The sequence below is a fragment of the Amphichorda felina genome (genome assembly GCF_050947745.1).
Source record: "Amphichorda felina strain 45539 chromosome Unknown scaffold_8, whole genome shotgun sequence".
NCBI lineage: Eukaryota > Fungi > Ascomycota > Sordariomycetes > Hypocreales > Bionectriaceae > Amphichorda > Amphichorda felina.
The window spans coordinates 1341217-1357947 of record NW_028145042.1 but is presented as its reverse complement, the minus strand read 5'-3'; the positions used below and the strand labels follow the sequence as shown (position 1 = coordinate 1357947).

Here is a 16731-nt window from a genome sequence, read left to right as displayed (position 1 = left end):
GTTCATACTGAATGTACTCTTTTATATGCGCTGTTGTCGTGGTGAGACAGAGGAGACACCGCTTCCCGAAATACACATCCAGAGCCAGGCCCGAGGGTTCTGTTATGCCAAGTATACTGCCCTTACACACAAGGCAGACGAAGGAAAACGTTTAAATATATACAGTTCAGGTCCCCTTGTTTGCATCGAGGGAAGAGCCGCGTGCTCTTCTGTTCCCTGCTGAACGAATGCCCGCCCTCCTACCCCTACACTGAATTCTTGATCATCAAAGCCGACAGGTCCGCCGTCGTCGGCCCTACAAAAGGCAGCAAGTCTCAAACTCCCTACACCGGGGGGAAGAAGCTCTAGAAACCCCCTGTGGCCATAGCCACGTCAAGTCTCGAGTCAGCCGATAGAAATGACGAACGCAGTAGCCGCACTCGCCACCCTCTACCTTCAGGTGCACCTCCTATTCCAACTTTTGCCCCGTCAATCTCGCTACATTTCCCAACACATCGGCTTGGTGAAGGAATCATAGTCTTTCGATAGTAAAGTCCGATGGGATATTGTGAAGAGAAACATAAGTTGCTGGGCTTGGCTTGGATGCTGCGACTCTGACCCTGACAATCGTTGATCCGCCCGAGGCTGCACGGACAGAGCTCTGCTCTTACGCCCTCTTAGTGGCCTCTATCCATCCCGAGTGTTGCCATATCGCTAGCACTATTTTGAGTGCCTGTCGTGGTAAAGCTGTGGCATACCACTCTCATAGACTCCCAGTCGGTCCTTCAATGCCACGGGTTTTGGTTCCCCATGAATCCTTCTTCCATGGTCCGCTCTTCTAGGTTCCGAATGAAGTCACGGTTTCCGCGAGCGCCCTGCTGAGCTCGGCTCGTCCGCCGATTCCCACGGGCCGCCGAGCCGTCGACACCAGGCATTCCTTCTCCTGGCGGAGGATAGTAAGCCGGGCTGGGCTGGAGTCGGATCGGCTGGCTGGGATCTAGGTGGCTAGCGACGCGCTGGATCGCAGCGGGAATGCCGCTCTGCTGCTGTTCCATTGTCGAGGCCCGTTGTCGGTTGGTTCGCATCCCCTGCTGCTGGTACATATTTTGCTGCGCCATATTTCCGTACTGCCCTGGAGGCATCTGCTGCGGCTGTTGAGACATGACCATCTGGCCATATTGGTTCGGTTGAGCTCCATAGGCCGGGGTTGCATTGGAGCTTCCTGACGAGTAGACAGGGGTGCTCCCATACATTGGCGGCTGACCATGCCCCGGCTGCGCATACTGGCTCCCTGACATGGGACTATATGGCGTTTGCGCGGCCGAGTTCGCCTGGGCCTGTGCTGCTTGTGCACGCTGCTTACTGAGAGCCTCGGCCTGCTGTTGTTGTTGGGTGCCGGGAGCGGGAGATCGGTTGAGCGAGCTCGTCTTGAGGTTCATGGGTGGGACAAAGGGCCCTTGGAACTTCTGCTGGGTGATGAAGGGGTGTAGCTTGGCTTGCTGAGGCGACCATCTCTCCAGCGGGTTGATGGTTAGCAAGCCCCGGACAAAGTCGATAAAGGCAATTCGGTTATTCATCTCTGCATGATCCGTTAGTTTCCAGCTACTCGAGATGCCTTACACTACTCACCTCTGTCAATCTCGCTCTGCTTCATGTTCTTCCGCGGCATAGGATACGTCTTGATAATCTCGGGGAGCGTATTGGCGGTGAAGTACCGCTTGCTCGGCTGCTCCTTTGTAGAGTGCTCCCGGGCGTACTGCTCCATACTCTTGAGATGAAATGTCCTCCTACCGAACTCGTCTTGCCGCTTATCGAAGAACTCGGTGGACTGCTTGCCCATTTCAAGCATCCAATTTGGCGGGTTTCCCATCATCTCGACGATCCGCGACACCTGGTTGTACTCAGATGAGCCAGGAAACAGAGGCAGTCCCAGGAATAGCTCGACCACGATACACCCAAGAGACCACATGTCGATCGCGGAGGAATAGGGCAACCCCAGCAAGACCTCCGGCGAGCGGTAGAACCGCGATTGGATATAGGTATATACTGTCTGGCGCTCGTCGCAGGCGGATCCAAAGTCGATGATCTTGATGATGGGACTTTCGAGGTTCTTCAGCAGGATATTCTCCGGTTTCAGATCACAGTGGATGAGCCGCGCCTTGTTGAGCAGCGAAAGGCCGTTCAGCAGCTGCTGGGCAAAGACGCGGACGAGAGTTGTGCTGAGCCCGCGGAATTGGTTCTGCTTGATAAGCTCGTACAAGTTCACGCTGAGCAACTCGAAGACCAGGCAGAGATGTTGGCGGTGGATAAAAGTATCTTTGAGACGTAGCAAATGATGATCGTCGTTCTTGTCGAGTTTGGTGTTCAGCTGGCGAGAGTTTTAGCACATCATCTCCCATCACAGAAGTAGGTAAAACATACCAGATCGAGAACCGATACCTCCATCATGCTCTGGTTAAAGTAGGCCGTCCGGTTCTTGATGACCTTGACAGCCACCACCTCCTGGGTCTTCAGGTTTTGGCATTTGACAACTTGTCCAAACGTTCCCTGGCCGAGGACATCAAGGATGAGATAGCGGTTCCTACAAGAACTCGTTAGCTTCGCAATGGTATGAAAGGGAAAGGGCCTCGACGCACTTGTGGCCGGCCTCTTCGGAGCCCAAAATATCATTGACGTAGAGGATGTAGTCACTGTCCTCGTTGTCATAGCCGTCATTCTTGACACCCTTGCTTGGTTTGGTCAAGACTCTCCGCGGGTTCCGTGATGTCTCGTACTTGAACTCGGGGTTGCAGATACGATACGTAGCAGGGAGGTGGGACGTCAAAGCTTGTAGGGGCTGCAGGCCAGCGGTTAGAGCTCGATACTTCAGTCTTTTGGGGTAATGGGGATAACCTACGCTGATAAAACCTCCCTCGGGGTTCGCCCGCCGGAATGGCGGCTGCTGGCTGTGTTTGGGTCGCAGATCGGCAGGACCTCTAATCTTCCGAAACTCTGGAACAGGGCCTCGTGGCGCCGGCATTGGAGCCGCCTGGCGGCGTGGGGACTTGGGGTCGGCAGAGAAAGGCGAATCGACTCCCGCGGATACGGCAGACGAGGGGTATCCATCCTGCGCCGAAGCGTACGGGGTAATGGGCGGAAGCTGTTGTCCTTGCTGGCGTCCGCCATAGTATGAGGCTTGAGGGTATTCACCCTGCTTGGCGGGAGACTGTCTCTGCGCCGGCGCGTTCCCGAATTGTGTCGGCTTGGCCGTGTACGGGGAGGCGGGCGAGAGCGTGTCCATGGGCGAGTATCGCTGCGCAGCGGCGGAGGTCTCCTGGACCGGGTGGGCGTTCGACGCGCGACTTCCCGAGGGATGAGACTGGTGATGGGGCCTCATAGGGTACTTGATACCAGCATCGTGCATGGGCACGTCTCCATTGCCGTCGTGCATGTGAGAGCCGCTCATGGCTGACGGCGGTGGGTTGGCACCGGCGGCAGTAGCGGTTGCTACTGCAGAACCCCCTGGGGGTCCGCCGTGATAGTGATCATACTTGTAACCAGCTTGGGCTGGGGCCGGAGCAGCATGTTGCTGATGCTGAGCCGCGTAGTCGGGAGGCATCTGCGGGTGTGGAACAGAGCCATTATGTCGACGAGGACCACCGGCGGAGTCGGAGTATGGCTGCCATTGGGGATCCATGGTGGGCAGCGGTGAGAAGCACTTGGGTGTCAGGGTCGCGTTGCGCTGTGTTATCGATCAACGTCGGATCGTCGATCCGCCTCGGCGGCGGCGGCGGCGGCGGCGACGGCAGAGCTGATGTCGAGACTGGTCGTCGTGGTCGCCGTCGTCGCTGTCGTCGCCAGTTGTCTCTGGAGTTGGAGGAGGTTCGTTAAGAGTGGAGGTTAGACTGTGAGGGGGCGAAATTCGGGAAAAGACCTCGTCGTCACCGAATGGCTGAAGCTTGTTTTGAGAGCTGGCCCGAGTCCAGTCGCGGGGTGAGCGAAGGCTAGGCGAGGGGGAAATGAGAGAAAAGGAACGCGGACGGGAGTCAAATTGAAAGAATGGCAAAGAATGGCCAGCCAAAGATTGGTGCTTCGTACTGTATTCGTCGGCTTGAGGAGGCTTGTTGCTGCAGGTTGCGATTGGGAGTTGGTGGGCGCGGAATTGGGCACCTGGGGTTGCAGGTTGGGAGCCAAAGTTGCCCCGTGGCCCAGGCGGATGCGACCTGTTAGGTACGTGGTAGTTAGGTAGTAGGAGGCACGAATAGGTGTGCGTGGTGTGCACGGAGGATGGAGAATCAAGGTAGAAGCTTAGAAGCTACGTGCTCATGGTGAAGCTGTAGCGGTGCCGCGCAAATGTGCGGGAGGAATATGGCGAGCTGCGAATGCCCTGTGACTTGTGGTGGTGTGGTGGTGTTGTGGTGATGTGGTGATGTGGTGAGCTACGAGTAATAGATTGCGCACCAAGATGCGCAGGCGAGACTCAGAGAGAGAGGGCTGAGCGTGGGTGCTTTGCTGGGATGCGCCAGGGAGGCCCACAGGTGTGAATGGCGGAGCATCAACACCCCCAGACGTCAGCTTCCAACAAATCCACCGAATCCAGCGAACGCAGCCTGCATGGGTTCCAGCTTCCAAGGTTCCTTCAGTGGCACCATCGAGTGGTGGCCCGGGGAGCAGAACCTCCACTGCGTGTCGCAGTCTCGCAGACTCGCAGCGCCGTAGCGCCGTAGCGCTGAGACCTCCAATCCTCCACTAGCTGAGTAACTGGCCAGTGGCTGGCACTGGCTGCCCAGGCGATGGATGTGGACCTGGCGGGGGGCAGGCGGGGGAGACTGCCCACCTGGGGATGTCGCACCGCCTGGCGCCAGTGATCCCCAAAGCGCCTGCCACCCGCCCCCTCAGCGCCTGACATCAGCGCGGGTAGAAGGACCGGGAGTCTGAGAGACCACCAGAGGGCCTGGGGAACTTCCAGGTTCCAACATCCATCCTACTTAAGTACCTACTTATCTACCTACTAGGTACTATTAGTACGATGCTGAAAGCGGTTATTCCGCCCTCCAATGCCTCCTACTAACCTTTACAAGTACGGCCAACTTCTAAGATTATTTACTTCGTACCATCATCCAGTAGGGAGTGCACTTTAGAAGTCAAGGAAGCACTTGGACTGCCACGGACCACATGCCAGACATGTTGTGATAACAAGGTGATACGTCCAGAAGTCGAAGATCCCGACAAGGGCACTGTGGGACTGACGCAGGCTCTGAGAAGCCGCCGCCTAGTTGAATATCCTTGGCCCTTCAGGCACCAAAATATCACCCAACAGGAGTGAGCCTGCATGCCCGTCCTTACTCTCTTGCGGAATCCATAGCTACGTACGGATACTCATAGTCAACCAGCAATTATCGTCCCCACAGGTATGGCTATCGCTCTCAGAGCAGAGGGGGTCTAATCTCGGCAGCTCAGCAGTCAACATCCAACATACACAGCGTACCTGGTGGTTACTGGTGGTAAACCATACTGGCCCTGGTGTTTACTCATTCACATAGCCTCATCACTCAGCTCTATTACTTGTACTGTCCTGGTGACAACCACCTCTTCCAGCAAAGGAGCCGATCTAACCTACCAGTACATCCTCTCACAACTTCGCCACGACACTGCCCGGGTATATAACAAGGCCTCAATGCGAATCCCTCACGGACTCCAAGACAGCTCATCTCTCGCTGAAATGCGGTTCTCTCCATTACTAGTAACCTCCCGTCTCAACTCTCCTACCCAACAACCGTCTCTATCCACAGCATGCTCATACGCGTTCCTATACAATTCGCCGTCTGCTCCTGAGAGCATTTCTCGTTATGGTGCAAATGTCCTCCGGGACAGCTTGTCCTTTTCGGGACATGACATGGTATGACCCCAAAAGTCATCAACATCCAAGACAACTGAAATTCGTGGCCTCGTCATCAATAGGAAAAACTTCAGACAAGGAAAACAGGGAACTAGGCCCGAGCCAAACTGATAGAAAAGGTATCCTAGTGACAAAACGTTTTCATCGCCCCGATCCAGCCGAGACCAAATCAGACAGAGAAACTACACTCGCACAACAGATACAAGCAGAGTGGAAATCACGGAACAGGTAGAGAAATGCGTTAAACGAGAGCATCGCAGCCCATGGAAACCATTTTTGAGACGTAACGGAAGAAAAAGAGCCATAAAGAAAAGAGCCATAAGAATCGTAGAAGAGAGGGGGTTTGTCAAAGACTTGCGAACAACGTCAACAGGTATCTTAAATGACGAAATGCTCCTGCTCAACGGGATAATCTGGAAGGGAAAGATCTACCAGCCTTGCGGTGAATCATGCGGCGGACGGTAGGGCGGCCTACCCCTTCCTATGACTGGTAGCCGCCGAAACCGTTGTTGAAGTTCTGTCCAGGAGGTGGCTGCGACCACTGAGCCTGGGGAGCCTGCTGGCCGCGACCGAAACCGCCGGCACTTTGAGGGGGTGCATAGCCCATGGGAGAGCCTGCAAACCCAGCAGGGGATCCGGGATGCGGCCCACCAAAGTTGCCCTGCTGACCGCCGTACTGGGCCGGGTCTTGTTCTCTTAGCCTCCGTCGCCATCATGGACTAGTTTCAAGACACTTACCTCCATACTGAGGGTAAAAAGTAGGCGTTCCGGGGTAGCCAGCGGGGGTCTGAGCGCTCTGAGGGCTGTACTGCTGGGATGGGTCAAAGTTTTGGGCGTTGAGTGCTTTGTCCTTGCCCCACTGAGCACGCGCACTCATGTTAACACAAAAGCTTCTATAAGGATTATGCGGGGAGACTCACGCTGCATTTCAAGGGTCTGCCATTGACATTGTAGCCATTCATCTGGCAGATAGCCATGGCCGCATTCTCATGCGTGTCCATCTTGATGAAGGCAAAGCCGCGGTCAGCGTGGAACCGCGACTCCTGAACAAAGCCAAAGTTCTGGAACAAGGGCACAACTTCATTCGGAGTCGTGTAAGGGGTGAGATTTCCAACGTAGCAAGTGGTCTGCCAGTTGGGAGTCTGGCCCAAGATGACCTCGTAGCTAGCAACGCCGTGCGCAGGGAATTGGTGGTGACCGTAAGGGGTCGTGGGGGTCATACCCATGGCCTGCATCGCCTGCTGCTGTGCCATTGATGGCTGACCCTTTTGATTTGCCCAGTTGCATCGAATTGCACGAGATCCCAGCCATTCGCCATCCATGGAGCTGAGAGCCTTCTCAGCTTCAGGACGATCGCGGAAGGCCACAAAACCATAGCCCCGCGACCGACCGGTCTTCATATCCCACATGACACGTGCCTCAGAAACTGATCCGAATGCGGAGAAGGCTTGCAGCAGGACCTCGTCATTGACTTCATTGGAAAGATCCCCAACGAAGATATGGAAGTGACTCGATGTGTCTTCCTTGCTAGTTGTGTTCGACTGATATGCCCAATTAACGCGAATTTCCTGGTTACGCACAGACACAATTAGCCTCCATAAGAATGTTCCACTGGATGAAGATGGTATACCGATTGGTGAACTCGTCGCCCATTCAAGGTCTGCATGGCCCGCTCAGCAGCCCCAGGGTCGTCATACTCGACGAATCCATAGTTGAAGCCTTTGGCCTGTGGAGATCTTGTTAGCATCTTCCAACAGCTTTACGCCTCTGCCGAGTCCTTGGAGTAAGCTCACATTCTTGTCCGGGATGATCTTGACGTTTTGGACGTGGCCGGTGGTTTCGAAAATCTGTCGCAGGACGTCCTCGGTGACTCGCTGGTCCAATCCTCCGACATACAGGGCCCTCTTGTTAGGTTCGGGAGCTGCGCGTCGGAAGCCGCCTGCGCTGGTCGGGGACATCATGCCACTCTTCTCGGCACCAGATCGTGGGGAGGTAATTGCGGTCGGAATCGGGTTCGTGTTTTGGGGGATGTGCAAAGGGGGCGGCGGGAGATGGGATGCTCCGGGTTGCCCATTCTGCCCGGCCTCGAAGCCTGGAGCACCAGTGTTGGCCTGGGGAGGAGGGGGGGCATTGGAGTCGGCCATGGTGGCGGTGGGGTGCTTTCAACGGCGATTACAAACGAACAGGTTGGGTAGCGTCGTTTTGCCTCGAGTTAGCTACTTGGAGTGCAGCTATGTAGCTGTGTCGCAAGTGAACTAGGGTTGCGCACGAAGTTGACGAACAACTTCGAGGAAGGCACGGTGGTTGGTCGTTGGGTGAAGAGGAAGCTCTCAATCGTTCGACTCGATTGGGCAGTGAGCTTGAGTGTCGGACTGACGAGATATATCGGACGCGAAGAATCCGAACTCGAGGTCGCGAGGATGATAGAGGAAGACTTGGCGGAGTCACAAACTGTTGCAGCTCGGAATGATTTCCAAGTGGCTTCGTGGAGAACCAAGAGAGCAAGCAAGCTGATCCAGGCTAGAGGACGCCACAGGAGTAGAGGAGACCAGAGGAGATGAGAGATGAGAGATGAGGTGACGGGAGAAAAAGGGAAATAAACGACGACAACAGCAAAGCAGACAAACGGTAAGGAAACAGACACGCGAGGACCTGGTCCCGAAATCGCAACGCCGCTTCGAGGGGTAGTTGTGTGGATGTCAAAGGTGTGGTAGGTATTCGAGATTCAGGTCCAGCCTGGCGGTCGAGGGATGGCGAAAAGGCTGGTGGAGAGAGTGATGAGGGGGCCAACGATAGACCGCCCCTCTGGTGCCCTGTGATTGGCCGGTACTAGCCAGTCATTTAACTTGACCAACACCCCACAACTTCCCAAGTGGCTCGCACACCGAGACATCGGTGTGAGACGGGTCTAGTGGAACTGTGGAAGCAGGCAGAGGTGGCTGAGACCGAGTACACCTTCTCGAAGCTATCTTTACACCAGCCAGGTACCTATGCGTTCCTTCAGATACTACTCGTAGTATGTAATATTACATTGTACCTACTCTATAGTGCTGGCAGTACTTCGCGAAGGCTAGACGATGGGTTGAGTAATACCAAGTTGGGTCTCCCAATTCCCACAGGAATGTTGGCCGTGGATCCAATCAAGACTTCAGTTCAAACACCCAGTGCCAACACTCAATTATATTCATACACGTGCTATCGGGAGAACACAAGCGCCTATATTCGTAGTCCGATGACGGGAACGTTGTGCAGATGCGCCAATGATAAACCCAACAGACTGGTCAGAATGTATCCGTACAATTTTCTTAATTGCAAGTTGGTGCGTGCCTGACCTGCGGTGTCTTCCAACATAATTCCCAACGATGGATGCAATCCAAGGTTCCATGTTAGTGCTGTGGTGCCCGGGCCGTTGATTTCCCGGTAGCCCCCAGCATTCCAGGTTTGCATAATACTTTGTATTACCTGGTGGCTCTGCTGTGGCTTGGTGCTTTGTGAGGTTGTCGGGGCGATTTGTTGGATGGCACAGTGCTACATCATCTCCTCGCACTACCTAAAGAACAGGTGAGCGCTCCATCACACCTTGCAGATGCACAACACTCTCTACATAACTGCTTAACCGAACGCACACCCAAGCACGCGTCTGCCTGCGTACTACTATATACGAGTAACACTTCTTTACCTTACTACCTATAGAGAGTCCACCACCGCTAGACGGACTCGGACTTTCATCATGGCGTCGCAAGATGCCAGGGACTCTCTCGATGTCCTGCAAGACATGTTCAACGATGTGGTGAGCAGCCTCCAGCCAGGCCCATCTTCACTCCCATGAGTCGCTAATAGCAACCCTCTCAAGCTCATTCATACGGGCAAGGCGCTTCGTGCCTCTCGTAACAGTTCTGGAAACAATGGCCAAGGGCAATCCCCCGTTCAGTTCAAGATGCCAGAGACAATGCGGGCCTTTCATTCCGCCCTCGACGATCTCGAGAACGAGATTGTGAGCCTCTCCCGTTTTCCTCTTCTCGATCCCCTATCATCATCAGTTTCTAACGGCAGCCATCCAGATCCGAGCCAAATCAGTGATGCAGCGCGACATGGCACGCATGCAAGCCACCAGGAATTTGGCTGCACGTCCTCATCCTGTGGAGGCTCAATCAAAACCACCCATGGTTATTGACCTGGATTCTCCCCCTAGAGGCAACGGGGAGCCCTATGTCACAGATCAAAGAACCGAGACCAAGCCTATCGCGCCATTCCCTGACATGGGCATGGATGTCTCTGCTCCTGTCCCCTCGGATGATGACCCGGCTGTCACCTCTCCAACTCCGCAGGCTGTCGCGCAGGGTGATATAAAGCCCGAACCACAGACTTCCACCCCCACGGCACTGGCGCCACCATCAGCAGACAAAGCAGGCTCGGTCTCGAAACCGAACGATGCCTTACCAGGTGAAGCAAGTACCGAGGCACCCAACCCGGAGCTAACATTCACCGACATGGAATTTACCCTAGCGCCAGCCGAGACTGGCGGTCAAGGCGACCTAGACACCCAAGATCAGTCTTTCGACCTGGCGAATTTTGCTACGGCCGAAGGAGGCAACAACTCCATGACCCTGGACGGTCTTCTCCCTCCGGCGTCTACGGAACAACCCAATGAAGACCCACTCGCGGCACCAGACATGACGGCTGGGAACCAGGGTCAAGCGGATACCACTGCCAACCAGCTCAATGAACCGGCGGCATTCGACGCCCTCAACATGGACAATATGGATTTTGGCGCCGCGGACGGGACAGATTTCGATTTCAGCATGGACGATGGTAACTCGTTCAATGATCTTATGAACAGCCACGAGCAGAATTTCGACACTTCTATGGAGCACGGACAGTTTGACGCAGATTTTTTCGGCCTCGACAAACCTGATGGGACCTGATAGCATGAGCAACTCGGAACCCTGACAGATTGGCATCAAAGTTTAGTCTATTAAATACCCAAGCGATTTGGACACCGAAATAGGTACCGGACAGTTCCCCGACTCGATTCAGCTTTGCCGACTCTCTACGGCCCTTGGGTAGTCTCCCACATCTTGCCCAACATGCCCTTAAACTTGTCGTTACGCCAGCCCTTCCAGTCCTTATCTAGGGCGGCATAGGTATCTTCCCGGTCGACCTGGCCTTCTCGGATATAGAAGGATCCGGCAATGCTCCACAAGGCCCAGTCGGCATCGTTGTTCTCCAGATATCCAACCAGGCAAGTGAGGTAGGCATGGTGCTCGTCAGACAGACCATCATTGTCCCCACCCGTCATATCAACACCGAACTCAGAGAGCCAGAGGGGACCTCGCTGTTCAGTGTCCTCAGCGAGAACGAACCCAAAAAGGAACCCGTATTCAGCCTTCTCGATATCACAGTTGCCGAAATTGGGAGTGTTAACTGTGAACTCATACGCGTGAGCATCCCACACGTGCTTGCCTTCCCAGTCTTCGATAGGCATCCTGTTATCGCGCAGCGCACCAAGGTTGTTCCCACCATCGAGGCCACCAATAGAGATGAGAACATCGGGGTTGGCCTCGTGGACGATGCGGGCTGCTTGGGGCATCTTTTTGAACCACTGGTCGCCGCCCCAAGGGATCTGAGTGACGTGAGCGCGGAGCTCATTGCGCAGCGATATACCAATGATACCTGGGCGGCCAACGGACCACTCAGCCATAAACTTGAGACCATCCAGCCAATTCTGGGTATCAAAGTACTTGCTGTTGACCCCAATATACCCGGGAGCATCTTTCCACCAGCCGTTCCCGTCGTCCAAGTTGCAGCACCACTTGGCCTTGCTGACGTGGTTGTCCACGAATGTCATCACTCCCCTTTCCCACAGCTTCTCCTCGACGGCGCCAAACACATCGAGCCTGGTCGCGTTCGCAAGGAACGGGTTATTCCCCACTGCGTTCTCGTAGAGCTCCATGACGGCAGCCTCGTCGACGCCACCCTCGGCAGCGCCATGGCGGAACGAATCCTCGACCCTCATGTCCGGGTCCAGAGCCATGTCGATGGAGAACGTCAAACGCACGCAGTTGAAACCCTCGCCGGCGATCCAGGCAGCAATATAGTCGATGCTCTGCTTGCTTAGACCCTCGGGGATGTTCGGCTCCATGTGGCCGGGCCAGTTAATGCATCGGAGCTTCACGCGCGCCCCGTTGGTGTCGACAATCCACCGCTCGGAAGAACTAAGCGGGACACTAGGCTTCTCGGCCACGATAGTCGGCAGGGCCAGAGAGCCCGCGGCCAAGAGATGGGTTAGGAACCTCATGGTGCGGACTTCGGCGCAGGAGCTGAGGCGGGAAATCGCAAAAGACTATTGATGACAGCGGATGTATATACAGGTGGGCATGAACAAGGAAGCTATATAGAGGGGCCGGCGACAGTCTTCGAGGGGGCGAGCGGCGGAGGAACAAGATGACGGCTTGACAACAGGATCGGAGCGGAGGTCATAATGGATGGTTACGAGGGGACCCAGGACCTATATACAGCAATTTCACAATACTAGTATTGCCCCATGTCTACGGTGCGTCCTCATGGTCCATCCTCTCGGCATGCCAACTCGCCAGGGTCAAAATCCAGGGTGGGTGGGTGGATGGTCGTCGCCTCACCCGACAGCGTCAGTCGCAGGTTCTAGGGATAGACTAGCCTGACCGGGTAGTAAGGTAGTATGCCGGGCAGGACAAGGTAGGATCAGTCGGGATTACCTTCGTGTCCACGTTGGGGACCAATGCAGCGGTCGGGCGATTCTAGTTTGCTATTATCCAGTTGAGCTACAGATGCGATCCGAAACGAATCAAATGGCGACGATCACTCCTTTTGAATAACCTCCCTCTTCATTATTGGAGGACTGTTCAGATGGGTTTATAAGTTAATCCAGAAAGCCTAGCCCGCGTCAACCCCGGGCGCACCCGTACGGCCCAAGATTGGAGTAGACCGGTGTGAAGCTGTCGGCCGCTCGTGCTGTCGACCCCGGACATGCATGATGGGAACTATGCGTAATATTCTGCACCTTGTTACTAGTATATAATGGCCGGGCAGGCCGATATACATTCCGGAGTGGCGATGATCGTCGGGAGGGGCTCGACGAGTACGAGGAGTATCGGACGAGGGGCAGCCTGTTAATCGCAACGACGATGAACATGGGCCACGGTTCACGGCAGCTAATAAGAATATGGGCCAACCAAGAGCCTCCATGTAACCGCATACGAGTAGTATTCGTACTAGCCGAGTCCATGGCCTGTCCAGGAGCGGGCCCCGAGATCAATGTGCCACACCACTACGGTGCTAGTTAGGTGCCGTTTTGGGCAGGTGTCCAGGCTGTGGCGGCCCAGGGAGGTCAAAAGACGTGCCAATGTGATGAACTCGATACTGGTATTTACCATATACTAGGTACTAGTAGTATGTACACGTACTAACATGTCTACTGCAGTGTGCCGATGCACGGACAAACACAAGAGAATTCGGCAGGGACATGTGATAATGAATCCATAGCACCAGGCTGCTGGATGGCGAGTGCCCTCGCTAACACCGAGAAGCTGCTCCTGTTCCTATACTTCCCCCTACCATCTAGAATGGTGCTAATGATAAATTTGTACATGTTTCAGAATCATACAATTAAGCCTCAAAGAAACCTTGTGTGGAGGCAAGAAAACAGAGGGAAATTGTCTCTGTCCGAAGAGACCAGCGCTAGCAACTCCGGGCGACCTCCCAGGAAGAGAAAAATGCACACGCCTTGCAATAAACAAAACCCTGTAACAGTCCTGGTAGAATAACCGCTGTCGAAACAAATGACAAAAGAATAAGGAGCACAGTTTGCTCGTCGTAATTCATGAGATGGAGTGGAAACAAAACTCGCCATGATAAATAGCCCAAGTCCTTTGTCATGGGGCATAGGCCGTGTGTCACCGCTGATGCTGCTGTCCAGTAGTTGCAGCTCTCGCCTCGAGCTCACGCCGTTTGGCCAGGAGGCTTTTGAAGGCGCCGATACATTGTACGAGGGACTCTTCATCGTGGGCGGCGAAGCGGTAGCTCTTCTCCTCGGTGATGATTTGCAGGCAGTTGGTCTTACTCTTACTCAGGGGGTCGATATCGACGACGTCCACAATGGCCGAGAGGCGGATGATGTGCTGCGCGGTGTATTCGGATTCGTCCTTGTAGAGGATAAGGTTGCGTGGGCGCAGCACGCCCCAAAGATGCTTCCACTTCTTGACGCCACCCTTTGTGCGGAGGAAGTAGAGCCAGCCCTGCCAGATGACACGATCCGGGTCCTGCTCGACATGGGCGGCACTCACGTGGCTGAGCGAGCGGCTGATGCCGGTTTGCTGATGCTGACGTTTCGCTACCCCAGGCGTGGGAACTGAACGTGACTCCTGGGGAGGAGTCATATTTAAGCTCTCAAATGACCCGCATACCATCCGCTGTGCGACGTCGTTGTCAGACATGTCAGACTGCGACATTAGCTCGTTCCCAGATAACCCAGATAGCCCAGAGAGCCCCGAGGACTCCATATGCGATGACTTGCGCCGGCCGTTGCCGCCCGCCGCATTGGGCACAGGTATACCAATCGGCTCTGGCGAACTTGAGAGAGCCATCTCTCGTCTGGGCAAGTGATGATCCGATCGGTTCACAGGAATCGGCGCCATGCCGCCAGGCGTGTTCCGCCGAGCTACAGGGCTCGCGAGGAACATCTCCTCCTCTTCTTCCTCGATGCGCGCCTCCTTCCGGATCAAATTGACCCACGATTCAGCCTCCTGCGGTGATGGCGCCTCTAGATGGAAATTCCTCGACGGCGAGAAGAGCCCAAAGACGTTGTGGCGCTTGTGCTTGGGGTCCTTGAGGAACACAACAGCCGTCAGGTCGGATAGGTAGATCTGGTGGCGCAGCTTGTCCTCCTTATCTGTATTATATATCGACAGGCGGTTCGGTCGCAGTACGAGGTAGGTCGACTTCCAGGCCTACATTGCCCAAGTCAGAACGTACAAGGTTATTGGATCACTGGGGGCTTAGGACAATCAGCCTACTAACCTTGGTTTTCCGCGTGCGCCTTAAGACATATCCACTCTTGAGGACACGGTCGGCCTCAAAGCAGCCGAACTGGTGGACTGCTGGCGAAGTGTCGAGGTCAAGACGACTGCGAGGGCGTGCACTGCCAGGCTCAGGGGTAACTTTGGCGGTGGAGCCTTGCGACTCTCCCGCTGATTGTACTTGGGTTTGAGCCATGGTGGACAAGGTATTCGTCTAGGAGGTGATCTAGGAGCGGTCGGCGTGGTAAGATGCTACAGGCCTGTCGTCCGTCCGGATATGCAGCGAGGTAGATGGTGACGGAGTATCGAAGGCGAGCCACAGGTGCCCTGATTTCTTCAGGTTCCTCGAGGGAGGAGAACAGCTGTAGGGATGTACTAGTACAATGGGGTTGCGCCCATGCAGTGATAATTGCTTCGGAGCCGCCGTTGGAGAGGTGAAGGGCACGCCGGGAGCAGTGCTGGCGCACCCCCCAGATTATGTAGTATTAGTAGCTCTAGTAGCTCTAGTAGCTAGTGCTGGGGTTTGGCAGCTGCCTGGTGAGGTGTACGTATTCCCGGCGATGTCGTCGCACTATCGCAGGGACACGATTCGATCTGACAGAAGGCAAAAGAGGTGCTGTCGCGATGATCCGGGGAGTTTCTGACTTTCTGGTGGGACAGAGCGGGAGAATGACGGGGCCAAGACGATCAGATCAGCAAGGGCGTTCCGAGGTGGGAGCAGCCGGGCGGCGCAAGAAGTTGCGGAAGGGCGTGGTGCTGGCGATGGGTTTCCACATCGGGAGAGTCGAGGGCTTGTAGTGAAACGGGCGAGCAGCGAGTGGGAGCATGACAACGGGGCAGAGGAGCTGATGAATGTCACAGGAGATGGAGGAAGGGGAGTTTTGCTGGTAATGCACCCAAGCAGATGAGGTCTGCAATACTGGCCTGTTGGTTTCGGCGCCGGAAGCGGGTGGGCGAATCATGCAGCTATCCAGCTCCAGTTATTCCAGTTATTTCCAGAGAGAACCTTGGATCCAGAAATTCCAGACCCCTTGGGCCCCAGAACAATAGCGCGCCATCGGCAGCCACTCATCTTACAGTGAGACAGCCTGGTATTGGGAGTCTGGGACGATAGAGTTTGCGGCGCCTGGAGTCTGGGCGCTGTTTGACGTCACCCGCCACTACCTACGCAAGTCGCAGACTCGCAGCCGCCGCTGCTAGCACTGAGCCGATCCTCACTGTAATTGCTGATATTAATCAAACATCAGTGCCTCCATCTTCTCCTCTCATTTCTGGCCGCCCGTCGTGGCCCGCTCCCAGTTCCGCCTTCTTATATTCCTACGGAGCATCTGGTCCTGTTTGCCTACAACCACGACTTCACGTCGTGCACGGGATGGCAGCATCCCTTGCAGGCCGCAGGAGACGGGACCGTGGTAGGTTTCGGCCACAGTCAGCAACAAACGGGATCCAACCACTTGCCGCCCCTGGATCCGGGGCTAGTAGCAACAACCGCCTGTATCGCAGCTTTGAGGCAAGTTGAAACCTCAGATGTACGGATATACTGGCCGGAAGTATCTATCCATTAGTCCTCTCGTGGATTGACAAGGTGTTATTCCCCCTCAGAAGGCAGACCTCAGTGCTGTCGTGAAACCCGACAACGAAAACAAAGTATGATGAGCTTGTGGTAACCAAAGTAACAAGTAACTACTAAGGACCAAAGTAACGAAATTATCTACAAAGGGGTGCAAATAGTTGGCCTCGTGGCTCAAGAGAGTTGCCAGTTCGACCATGGACGCCGTTGTGGGCTAATACTTTGGAGGTTCTGTTAGACGCCACAGGCAA

General features: G+C 55.1%; 5 protein-coding genes across 5 annotated transcripts; 1 reads left to right on the top strand and 4 right to left on the bottom strand.

The window, feature by feature from the left end:
- Positions 1 to 764: 764 nt before the first annotated feature.
- On the bottom strand, positions 765 to 3577 carry YAK1 (YAK1 family protein kinase; the record flags this gene model as incomplete). Its single annotated transcript, XM_083197447.1, has 5 exons — positions 765 to 1558; positions 1609 to 2347; positions 2401 to 2560; positions 2616 to 2815; positions 2876 to 3577. 5 exons carry the CDS (start codon positions 3575 to 3577, stop codon positions 765 to 767), a joined length of 2595 nt encoding a protein of 864 aa, XP_083046915.1.
- Positions 3578 to 6338: 2761 nt separating this feature from the next.
- PUB1 (uncharacterized protein) lies at positions 6339 to 8001 on the bottom strand (the record flags this gene model as incomplete). Its single annotated transcript, XM_083197446.1, has 5 exons — positions 6339 to 6544; positions 6596 to 6716; positions 6778 to 7425; positions 7488 to 7583; positions 7651 to 8001. 5 exons carry the CDS (start codon positions 7999 to 8001, stop codon positions 6339 to 6341), a joined length of 1422 nt encoding a protein of 473 aa, XP_083046914.1.
- Positions 8002 to 9587: 1586 nt separating this feature from the next.
- ACO1O0_008079 (uncharacterized protein) lies at positions 9588 to 10782 on the top strand (the record flags this gene model as incomplete). The annotated part of the gene is made up of 3 exons (XM_083197445.1): positions 9588 to 9647; positions 9711 to 9851; positions 9898 to 10782. The coding sequence occupies 3 exons, from the start codon at positions 9588 to 9590 to the stop codon at positions 10780 to 10782; spliced, it is 1086 nt and encodes a 361-aa protein (XP_083046913.1).
- Positions 10783 to 10907: 125 nt separating this feature from the next.
- On the bottom strand, positions 10908 to 12155 carry ACO1O0_008078 (uncharacterized protein; the record flags this gene model as incomplete). Its single annotated transcript, XM_083197444.1, has 1 exon — positions 10908 to 12155. One exon carries the CDS (start codon positions 12153 to 12155, stop codon positions 10908 to 10910), a length of 1248 nt encoding a protein of 415 aa, XP_083046912.1.
- Positions 12156 to 13788: 1633 nt separating this feature from the next.
- Positions 13789 to 15106, bottom strand: ACO1O0_008077 (PH domain-containing protein; the record flags this gene model as incomplete). Its single annotated transcript, XM_083197443.1, has 2 exons — positions 13789 to 14841; positions 14912 to 15106. The coding sequence occupies 2 exons, from the start codon at positions 15104 to 15106 to the stop codon at positions 13789 to 13791; spliced, it is 1248 nt and encodes a 415-aa protein (XP_083046911.1).
- Positions 15107 to 16731: the final 1625 nt, after the last annotated feature.